The sequence below is a fragment of the Elephas maximus genome, chromosome 26, assembly GCF_024166365.1.
Source record: "Elephas maximus indicus isolate mEleMax1 chromosome 26, mEleMax1 primary haplotype, whole genome shotgun sequence".
Lineage (NCBI taxonomy): Eukaryota > Metazoa > Chordata > Mammalia > Proboscidea > Elephantidae > Elephas > Elephas maximus.
The window spans coordinates 38,778,257-38,790,558 of record NC_064844.1 but is presented as its reverse complement, the minus strand read 5'-3'; the positions used below and the strand labels follow the sequence as shown (position 1 = coordinate 38,790,558).

The following is a 12,302-nucleotide window of genomic DNA, read 5'->3' as shown; positions in this document are numbered from 1 at the left end:
TCCCTCAGCCAATGGGCTGCCAGCTGCTGTGAACTGGAGTTTTTTTTGGAGTTTTTTTCTCGTGAACTGGAGTAGTGGCCCCAAAAACGAGCCTGAGTTCCTAAGCACCACAGCCCCTGCCTGTACAAAGAGGATGATCCCAAGCTTCTGCCCTAAACTCAACAAGGCAGGCCTCTCCCAGGATCTGTTTTGAGTGTGCCAGCACCTCCCTCACCTGGACACTGTTAGCTGCAAGCATATCGTGAATTGCAACAGAAGGCCTGTACAATGCAGTCTTCTCCCATAGTAAATACTCTATTGGCCTCGCTGTGTACCCCATAGCTCAGGCCTCTGAAAACAACAGGGCAGACCTCCCGGGGTATCAGTTCACATCTGTCTGTTCCCGCTTTCAGTCAGGGTTGAGAACTCTTGACTGAGGCTGCTGTATGCTAAAAAGCAGGCATCTTTAGTGGAGGTTACACCCACAGCCAACATACTACAGGGAGGGCTTTGATAGCAACAAGCCTTTGATAGCAGTTGCAACAGCCTGGAGTGTGACAGCCCCATTCCCAACCAGAAGTCTGCTTTGAATTGCTACAGAAGGGCTCTGCAGTAGAGTCTGCTCCTATAGTCAGCACTCTACCTGCCTCCCTGTGCACCCCATAGCTCTGTCTCTGAAATCAACAGGATAAACTTCCCGGGGGGTCAGCTAGGGTTAGTCTGTCCTCACTCCCAGTTTGTGCTGAGGACTGCTGACTGAGGCCGCTGTATGTTAGGAAGCAGGAGTCTTGAGTGGAAGCTGCATTCACAGCCAACAGTCTACTGGGGGGAGTCTGACAGCAGTAAGGCAGACCTCCATGTGAATCAGACCAGAGTGTAACACTTCCCTCAGCTGGTAATTGTTGATTGCCAGGCGGTTGCAACTGAAACAGAAGTCCCCCACACTGCAATTGGCTCCCATAGTCAGTACTCTACCTGCCTCCCTATGCACCCCATAGCTCAGTCCTCTGAACCAACAGGACAGACCTACCTGGGGAATCAGTTTGGGTCTGTCTGTTCCCCCTTACATTAGGCACTGAGGACTGCTGACTGAGGCTGCTATGTGCTAGGAAGCAGGTATCTTGAGTGGAGGCTACACCCATAGCTAACATGTAGAACAGGATCTGATAGCAACAAGGCAGACCCTCCTGGGAGTTCGTTCAGAGTGTGACTACCCCCAACCAGTAACTGCCGATTGCTGGATTGATACAAACTCCTACAGAAGGTTCCAGGCAGTGGAGTCAGGAAGTAGGTCACCTAATTTGAGACTGCTCCCCCAACCATCACAGGGCCACTGGAGCTCTGAAACCAACAAGACAGATCTCTCGGGGGTCCCTCTGGAGAGTGCCAGCCACTCTGCTTCCTGAAAAGGAGGAAATTCTACCTGTGCTTCCCCTGAATGCCAGCTCAGATATAAGCAGCCCCCACAGAGCAGGGAAGGAAACCTTGGGAAAACTGGAGGGCAACATCCAACCCTAACAGGCGCTTGCTGAGCATGGGTTTTCTGACAAAAAATGTGATTGCAGAAACAGAGAAGGGAAGAGAGTAATAACCAGAGAGGGGATTGTACTTCCTGGTGGACAGATTGATTAACACACGATTTTTCACCTGAGTGGTGGTGTCCACTAGTGGGCAGACTAACCACAGCATGTTCTCTGGTATGTTAGGGAGAGACTGCAAGTTGAAAAACAAGATCTGGAACTTTCAAATTCCAATTAAACCAGGGAGGAAGAAGGAGCTATCACAGAGAGGAAGAGGAAATGGTAAGCAAAGGCCAAAGGCTCTGCCCATCTAAGGGTTTCTTGCAGAAAGTAGTGTGGGCAAAAACTGAGAAAGTTAACACCCTTGAAAATTCCAATGCCCCAACAAAAAATCACAAAACACACAAAGAAGAGAAAAACAATGGCCCATCCAAATGAACATGACAAAGGGAGTAAAAACGCATCTACGGATGACCAAGTAATGGAAAAAAAAAAAAAAGGAAGAATATAATACAACAACATTAAACATAATTAAAGAACTAAGGGGAAACAGAGACGAAGAGCTAAAGGGAAAAAGGAAAGCAATGCAAGAACAACACGATCTAAAAAAAGATATTGCAACTGAAAGGAACAATAACTGAAATGAGAAACACAATAGAAGGACTTACCAACAGATTTAACCAAGCAGAAGAAAGAATAAGAAAATTAGAGGATAAGACAGTTAAAATTACAGACACTGAAGAGCAACAAGAACGGAGGTTTAAGAAGGCTGAGCACAATTTAATGGAATTATGGGAAAACAAGAGACCTAATACATGCATTACGGGAATTCCAGAAGATGAAAGGGACAGAAAGAATATTTGAAGAAATAATCACATAAAATTTCCCTAACCTAACAAAAAACACGAATCTACAAATCCAAGAAGCTCAAGGAACCCCAAGCAAGATAAACCCAAAGAGATCTACACCAAGATACATTATAGTCAGGCTCTCAAAAACTGAAGATAGAGAATCCTGAGAGCATTGAGAGAGAGGCAAACAGTCACATACAAACAATCCCTAATAAGATCAAATGCTGATATTTCCTCAGAAACAATGGAGGCCAGAAGTAATGGAATGAGATATTTAAAGTGCTGAAAGAAAAAAACTGTCAACCAAGATTGCTATACCCAGTGAAACTATCTTTCAAGAATGAGTGTGACATTAAAACATTTCCAGACAAACAGAATCTGAGACAGTTCATACCCACCAGACCGGCCCTACAAAAAATACTAATGGGAGTTCTATAGATGGAAGGGAAAAGACACCAGAAAGTAATTCAAAGCTATACATAAAAAGAAAGATTCCTAATAAAGGGAAATGCATGGACAAGTATAAGGGCTAGTAAGGTGTTCATGGTCAATAATTCTAAATGTATTGGTTCTTCATGTTTTTCAATAACAAATATATAAAAGGCAAGGATAAAATTATGTCACAGGGTACATGAAATATAAAGATGGAATTAGTGATAACAACAAAATGGGGGGAGAGGAATGGTATAGATACAGAATTTCTCATATGTTACTGAAGTTAAGTTATACCAAGATTATAGAATGTTATAAATACAAGCTCTTCAATGTAATATGGTAACGACTAAGGAAAAAAATATAAAACATACACAAAAAGAAAGACAAAGGGAAGCAAAAAGGCTCACTACTATAAATCAACAACACATAAAAGCAAGCAGTACTAAACTACAAAGACAAAGAAGGTTTAAGACACAAAAAAACAAATAAAATGGCAGAGGTAAGTCACTTCTTATCAGTAATTATGGTGAATGTAAATGGACTAATTGCTCCAATCAAAAGGCAGAGAGTAGCAGAATGGATTAAAAAAAACATGATCCAACTATATGCTGTTTACAAGAGACATACCTTAAGCCCAAGGACATGAATAGGTTGAAAGTGAATGGATGGGAAAAATATTCCATGCAAATAATAACCAAAATAGAGGTGGGGTGGCAATCTTAATGTCAGACAAAATAGACTTTAAGACAAAATCTGTCAGAAGAGATTAAGATGGACATTATATAGTGATAAAAGAGTCAACTAACCAAGGATATTTAGCAATCGTAAATATATATGCACTCAACATGGGGAGACCTGAATACTGATACAATTGAAGGGAGAATAGGTAGTATTATAGTAATAGTTGGAGACGTCAATATGCCACCTTCAATATTGGATGGAACATGTAGAAAGATCAACAAGGAAACAGAGCAACTGAATGATACTAGAAGCCAATAAGACTTAACAGACATATATATAGAACACTCCATCCAAAAATGGCACAATATACATTCTACTCCAGTGCACATGGATCATTCTCTAGGATAGACCACATTTTAGGTCAAAAAGTAAGTCCAACTGATAGTGATCCCATAGGACAGGGCAGGACTGCCCCACGGAGTTCCCAAGGCTGTAATCTTTACGGAAGCAGACTGCTGCTTTTTCCCGTGGAGTGGCTGGTGGGTTCAAACCGCCAACCTTTTGGTTAGCAGCCAAATGCTTTAACCACTGCACCACCAGTGCTCCTTTTCTATACATTGGCAATGAGAAATCTGAAAGGGAAATTAGGGAAACAATTCCATTTACAATAGAATCTAAGAGAAAAAAAAAAAAAACCTAAGAATAAATCATTATACAATGAAAACTATAAAATGCTGCTGAAAGACATTAAAGAAGACTTAAATAAATGGAAATATGTTCCATGTTCATGAACTGGAAGACTTAACACTGTTAACAAGTCATTACTACCCAAAGCAATCTATAGATTCAATGCAATCTCGATCAAACTTCCAACAGCCTTCTTTACAGAAATAGGAACACAAATCCCTCAACTTTATATGGAATGGCAAGAGGACTCGAATTGCTAAAACAATGTTGAAAGAGAAGAACAAAGTAGGCGGACTCACACTTCTTGATTTTAAAACATGCTATACAGCTACAGTAATCAAAACAGCCTGGTACTGATATAACAACAGACACACAGACCAATGGAATATTATTGACAGCCCAGAAACAAACCTATACATCTATGGTCAACCGAATTTTGACAAGTGTGCTAAGTCCATTCAATGGGGGAAAGAAGAGTCTCTTCAATAAACGGTGCTGGGAAAATTAGATTTCCATACGCAGACAAACGAAACAGGATCCATGCCTTACACCATACACAAAAACAAATTCAAAATGGATTAAGGACCTAAATGTGCAAACTAAAACCATAAAACCCTTAGAAGAACTAGCAGGGGCAATGTTGTTGGGTCTAGCTTTCCACAATAGATTATCTAATATTATAACAAAAGGGCAAAAAGCTAAAGACAAGATAAATAAAGGAGACTTCATAAATATTAAAAATTTTTGTTCATCAAAAGACTTTATCAAAATAGTGAAAAGACAAGCTATCAACTGGGAGAGTATCTCTGGAAACCATACATCTGACAAGAATCTAATAACCAAAATAAATATAAAACTTCAACAACTTAACAACAAAAAGACAAATAACTCAATCATCAAATGGGTGAAGGACTTGAATAGACATTTCACCAAAGAGGTGAACACATGAAAAGATGCTCAGCGTCATTAGCCATCAAAGAGATGCAAATCAAAACCACAATGAAATACTATTTCACTCCCACTAGAATGGCCAAGATATAAAAAACAGAAAACAACAAATGCTGGCAAGGATGTAGGGAAATTGGAACACTTATCCATTGCTGGTTGGAATACAAAATGGTACAGCCATTATGGAAAACACTGTGGTGCTTCCTCAAAAAACTAAAAATAAACTATTTTGGAAAACTATCATATGACCCAGCAATTTCACTTGTAGAAAGCAGAGACTCAGATACTTGCACATCAGTGTTCATTCACAATAGCCAAAAGTTGGAAACAACCTAAATGTCCATCAACACATGAATGGATAAACAAAATCTGGTACATACATACAATGAATGGAACACTAGTTAGCCAGTAGAAGAAATGAAGTCTTGATACATGCTACAATACAGATGGGGCTTGAAGACATTATGCTCAGTGAAATAAACCAATTGCAAAAGGATAAATACTGTATGACCTCACTTCTATAAAAAGACAAGAAAAGGCAAATGTATAGAGACCAAAGTTTATTAGTGGATACCAGCAGTAGGAGGGCAGGGGAAAAGGGGAGTTAATGATGATGGAAAAATCGCATTGACTGAGGGTAGGGTTGCATAGCCAATTAATGTAACTGCTATCAATAGTTGTACACCTGTAAAATGTTGAATTGACAAAAGATAGATAGATTCTGATGCCACTTATATACAAACCAAGTACTTCATGGGATTTGGTTCCTTAGTTTGGAGGTTTAGGGTCATGGTTTCACGGGACATCCCAGTTAATTGGCCTAATAACATGTTTAGTGCTTCTGTTCTACCTCCTAGGTCCTTACGTAATGCTTGGAGTCTTAAAAGCTTACGAGCTACCATCCAAGGCAAAATAATTGGTCTCTATTCACCCGCAGCAACGGAGGAAGAAGGACAGTCAGGAATAGGAGGAGGATATGGAATATGTGGCTAATTACCTCCATGAACAACTGTCTCCTTTGCCATGAGACCAGAAGAACTGGATGGTGCCTGGTTTCCATTATTGAACATTTCGATCAAAGATTCCATAGAAGAATTCTGATCAGAAGAGGAAAAATGCAGAACAGAATTTCAAATTCTTATGGACTCTACAGTTCTGAGATCCATGGAGGCTGGATGAGCCCCTGAAACTATTGTTCTGAGATAAAGCCTTAAACAAAAAATATCCCCTGAAGTCTTCTTGAAAATGAACAATAGTTTAGCTTAACTAGTAAAAAAGGTCTGCCTTGGGCTTTATGCTCTTTTAAGAATGGGATCAAATTGACAATAGCAACTCAAAAGTTTAAATAGGAACCTTAGCAGGTAGTGGATTTATGTTAATGAGGGAGGAAGAGCTCAGAAACGGGGGGTGAGAATGGCTGTACAACTTGAAGAATGCAATCAATGTCACTAAATTGTACAGGTAGAAACTGTTGAATTGGTGTACATTTTGCTCTGTATATTCTCAACAACAACAAAATAAATTAAATTTAGAAAATAGAAAGGAAAAGAACTGAGCATTTATCTTACCTTTCTGTAACAAACCAATGGGATAACCAAACAGAACTCAACTGATAAGGAAAAGTTCTTTTTTACAGAATTCCAGCAAAAAAAAAAAAGCCATAACAGAAATTAAAACAATCATTTTGTAAGATCATCAATGGATAAAACCATTAAATGAAAGGAAGATAGGGAATTTTACAATGGAATGATCAGACTTTACCACTTAAGCCCCTGACCAATCTTAGCATTCCTAACAGTGGGTCAAGCAGACATTACATGCCTCCAGATGTGTTAAAATATAAAGTGCACAGTACCACCTATGAAGTATTTTGCCAAAAATACTTGAACTCGAATTGAGCACTAATTTCCAGGAAATATGGGAGACAGAATAAATTAAATGATGTAATGAGGAAGAAAACAGAAAAATCTAGAAAGTTGAACTTTCTCCAAGACAACTGACAGTTTCTTCAACAAGTCAATAATACCGGGTGGGGAGGGGGGGAAGAGGCAGGGGAAGAAGACTCCTCTAATTTATAAGAGGTACTACTACCCCCAAGATGAAATCAGTAAAAAAACAAAACAAACCATGATGCATATAGCTACACATCAAATTATAGGAAACTTACTGTCTATCCAAGACACTATGAGGAACTCTTCTACAGAGATAGGCAAACACTCTGTTTTGAGTGACAATGCGCTCTTCTTCCTCCTTTGTTAATCTATAGATATTCTTTTGCAGAGAAGCAATAGTCTCTTGTTGCTCCATTCGCTTTTTCATGTAACGCTGGCATTTTACCTGTAAGAAATTTTGAAAATCTATAATTATGATATGTATATATATCTAGAACATGCTGTCCTAACAGTACATCTTCACAGTTTCTATCTAGCTGCTTCATTTAAGAACTTCTGTATTGGGGCTCTTTGTAAATGGGTGCAAACTTCAGAAACATTAATACAGCACAAATCTCAAAACTTTAACAAGTAAAATAGGTGTAAAATGGGGAAAGTATAGTTTGCAATTGCAGACATTCAAAGTATCATCATCAGTAAAAAACCAGTTCCTGTAGAGTCGGCTCTGACTCATGGTGACCCCATGTGTGTCAGAGTAGAACTATGCTCCACAGGGTTTTCAATCGCTGATTTTTTTGAAAGTAGATCACCAGGCCTTTCTTCTGAGATGCCTCTGGGTGGAGTCAAATATCCAACCTTTTGGTTAGCTGCCAAGTGAATTAACCATTTGCACCACCCAGGGGCTCCATAATCAGTAGAGGAACTCAAAATCTCTATAAACAATCAGGAAAGGATGAATACTAAAAATGTTATAAAGAACCAGGATTTAAAATTGAGTCCTAAATTAGCAATGATAATTCAGGATTGCCAGTGATGTAGTCAACGTAGGCATCCATGCAATGTGGGAGACTACAAACTCATAGTACATCCACAACCAGGAAGTTAACATGAAAAAACAACCAGTATGCACACCAAAGTTTATACAAAGGAATAAATGTAGACCTTGGATATTCACTTCTCTAATCTTGTCTGGTTTTCCCTTATTCTCTGACTTCTATATCTAGGGGCCCTTTGCAAGCTCATTCTCTATCTAGCCATAAAATGTTAAAGTTCCTTGGAAACTCTACACTCAACCTATATTTTCATCCAAGTCAATAGCTTCAATTACCACTATACTCTGATAATTCCCACATTCATCCCCAGTCCACACATTTCTGTACTTCAGGCCAACTGCTTATTTGATATCTCCCTTTAATATCCCAAAGCATTTCACCTCCATGTGACTAAAACCAGATTCAGGGTCTCCTCAATGTCCCTAATGCCAACAAAACTGATCCTTATAAGAGCTCACTGTTATCCTTGCACTCCTTTCTCCACGCTTGTACAAATATATAGTAATACTAATTCACCCATATATGAGGGAGGAGTAAAAAGGGAGGTTTTGAACCATACACAAGACATCAAGGACATTCCTCCAACTTGATATAAAAAAAAATTTTTTTTTTCATAGAAAAGGTCTATCTTACTTTTTTATACTTATGCTTTTCTTTCTGTTCTACAACATCTCCAATAATTATGTATTAATATTTGTAATTAGAAAAACATTTTAAACCTCTAACCTCTAAAAAGTTTTAATCAGCGAATGAAGAACAACAGTATACTGAAAGTCTAAAGTTGAATTCATCAGAATAATTTTAATGGATTAATTTTTCCTCTTCATCATTATCAACAGCACCATCACTGTTATTAACTACACTTCCATAAAGTTCACGGAGAAGCCTTTCCCTATCTGGCCTGGGCATTACTAAGACATGCCTCTTTCAGAATAGAATGCCTATGTCTAAGCACATGTTCACCTGCCACAAGTATCAAGTTAACTGAGACTTAGAAGCCCTCAGGGGAGAAGGAGGACCCAGCTTCCAGGCCCATGTCATCTCCCAGTAACCATCAGTTGTACCTGGAATTTATCCCTGCCTTGTCCCATCCCTTCCCTACAAGCCGGGCAGGGGCCTCTGTGATCAAGTGACATGGGTGCCATCAGACTTCTACGTGTAAGTTAACTACAAAACCTTGGGGCCTACTCTTGAGATGCAGAACAGGGTAGTTGCTAGGAGCATGAATGCTAGAGTCAGATAATCTGGGCACCAACCTACTCTCTTTCTTATTAAGTGTGTGACTTTGAGCAAGTCCTCTGGGCACTCCATGTCCCAGCCTTCCCATCCTGAAAATGGAAATAACGTTTTGTTCACAGAGTTATTCAGAGGATCAAGTGAATCTGCACACAGTGCTTAGAACGGTGCCTGGCGCACAGAAGATGTTTAATAAACACTGGCAACATTTATAACCTAACTGCTTTGAGCCTCAGTTTCCTCATCTTCAGAGTGAAAAAAAAAAGGCACATATCTATGAAGTGCTGAATAATTAGGAAAGGTTATTACTTCATTGCATAGCAGGAAGAGAAGCCTGAGTCCTCGAAAGTTTCAGAGTAGTCTCTCACTTATTTTTTGACAAATGTATTAATATTCCATAGAATATGGAATTGGGAAACACCAGATTTATTCAAAACCATTTTCATGTTTATGGATATTCATTTGTTCCAAGTTTGTTCCAAGCCATCACAAATATTGCTACAGTAAATATTCTTATGCATGTATTCCTTAGTATTGTAGCTTGTGTTTCTACTGGATGCATTTTCCAAGGTGAGACTGCTAGGTTAATTTATATGTGTTTGCTTTATTTTAATAGCTATTGCCATATTACTTACCAAATAAAAATTTATAGCAATTCTAGATTTCTTTCAAATCTGTTCAGTTCTTAGCGTTATCACAACCACCATCCTGCTATAAGCTCCCATCATCTCTTATCTACACCATTGCAATACTCTCATACCTGGTCTATCCATATCCACTATGTCTCCCCTCCAACTCATTCCCTATACAACTAAAGTGATCTTTTAAAATGTAAACACATTTGATCCTGTCACCCACATCCCTGTCCCCTACTCCTCCAACTTGCTTAAATCCACTCAATAACTTCCTATTGATTTTAGAATAAAGACAAAACTCCTTAACATGGGCCTACGAAGTCCTGAAGTTCCTGGCCGCTATTACGTCCTAGCCTCATTTTGTTCCCTGTTCCTCTTCACTTCAGCTGTACTAGTCCTCTTTTATCCCTTGTACTTGTGTTGCTCCTTTTACAAGTGCCGTTGCCTCTGCCTAGAGCATCCACAGCCCTGGTGGTGCAATGGTTAAGAGCTTGGCTGCTAACCAAAAGGTTGGCAGTTCAAATCCACCAGCTGCTCCTTGGAAACCCTCTAAGGCAGTTCTACTCTGTACTATAGGGTCACTAAGAGTTGGAATCGACTTAAACCGCAACATTTTTACCTAAGCAACTACTACTTGCCACTTCCTAAGGGAACCTTATCGACTAGGTTATAGCCCCTGTGTTAGGCTCTCAGAGCACCATATACCTTTCTTTCATGGCATATTAAGAATAATTCTTATTTATGTGCTTTTTTTCATTTTTTAAGGATGTATTTTTTTTTTTTTTACTGTGCTTTAAGTGAAAGTTTATAAATCAAGTCAGTCTCTCATACAAAAATTTATGTAAACCTCACTATATACTCCTAATTGCTCTCCTCCTAATGACAAAGCACACTCCTTCCCTCCACTCTCTCTTTTCATGTCTATTTGGTCAGCTTCTGGCCCCTTCTGCCCTCTCATCTCCCCTCCAGACAGGAGATGCCAACATACTCTCACGTGTCTAGTTGATTCAAGAAGCTCATTCTTCACCAGTATCATTTTCTATCGCATTGTCCAGTCCAATCCCTGTCTGGAGAGTTGGCTTTGGGAATGGTTTCTGTCTTGGGCTAACAGAACGGCTGGGGACCATGACCACTAGGGTCTTTTTAGTCTCAGTCAGACCATTAAGTTCGGTCTTTTTATGGGAATTTGGGGTCTGCATCCCACTGCTCTCCTGCTTCCTCAGGGGTTCTTCCTTGTGTTCCCTGTCACAACATCAGTTGAAGCCGCGCACCATCTAGTACTTCTGGTCTAAGGCTGATGTAGTCTCAGGTTTATGTGGCCTCTTCTGTCTCTTGGGCTCATAATTACCTTGTGTCTTTGGTGTTCTTCATTCTCCTTTGCTCCAGGTGGGTTGAGACCCATTTACGGATCTTAGATGGCTGCTTGCTAGCATTTAAGACCCCAGACACCACTCTCCAAAGTGGGGTGCAGAATGTTTTCTTAACAGATTTTATTATGCCAAATGACTTAGATGTTCCCTGAAACCATGGTCTCCAACCCCCTGCCCCTGCCATGTTAGACTTTGAACCATTCAGTTTATTCAGGAAACTTCTTTGCTTTTGGTTTAGTCCAGTTGTGCTGACCTCTCCTGTATTGTTTGTTGTCTTTCCCTTCACCTGAAATAGTTCTTCTCCACTATCTAATTAGTGAAAACCCTTCGCCCTCCTTTCCTCCCTCCCCCTTCCCATAACCATCAAAGAATATTTTCTTCTATGTTTAAACTATTTCTCGAGTTCTTATAATAGTGGTCTTACACAATATTTGTACTTTTGCAACTGACTAATTTCACTCAGCATGTCTTCCAGATTCCTCCATGTTATGAAACGATTCACAGTTTCATCATTGTTCTTCATCAGTGCGTACTATCCCATTGTGTGAATATACCATAATTTATTTATCCATTCATCTGTTGATGGGCACCTTGGTTGCTTCCATCTTTTTGCTACTGCAAACAGTGCTGCGATGAACCTAGGTGTGCATATATCTGTTCGTGTAAAGGCTCTTATTTCTCTAGGATACATTCCAAGGACTGAGATTGCTGGATCATATGGTAGTTCTATTTCTAGCTTTTCAAGGAAGGACCAAATCAATTTCCAAAGTGGTTGTACCATTTACATTCCGACCATCAGTGTGTAAGTGTTCCAGACTCTCCACAATCTCTCCAACATTTATTATTTGGCGTTTTTTGGATTAATGCTAGCGTTGTTGGAGTGAGATGGAATCTCATTGTAGTTTTGATTTGCATTTCTCTAATGGCTAATGATCCTGAGCATTTCCTCATGTATCTGTTAGCTACCGGAATGTCTTTAGTGAAGTGCCTGTTCATACCGTTTGCCCATTTTTTAA

At 39.5% G+C, this 12,302-nt stretch overlaps 1 protein-coding gene across 9 annotated transcripts in view; it reads right to left on the bottom strand.

The window, feature by feature from the left end:
- The window catches only part of CEP70 (centrosomal protein 70), a 144,328-nt gene that overhangs the window by 94,141 nt on the left and 37,885 nt on the right, over positions 1-12,302 (bottom strand). For all 9 annotated transcript variants that reach the window (XM_049870202.1, XM_049870203.1, XM_049870200.1 and 6 more), the window contains one exon: positions 7,269-7,438. In XM_049870202.1, the coding sequence (XP_049726159.1) occupies positions 7,269-7,438 (170 nt within the window). The remainder of the gene's footprint in view (positions 1-7,268; positions 7,439-12,302) is intronic.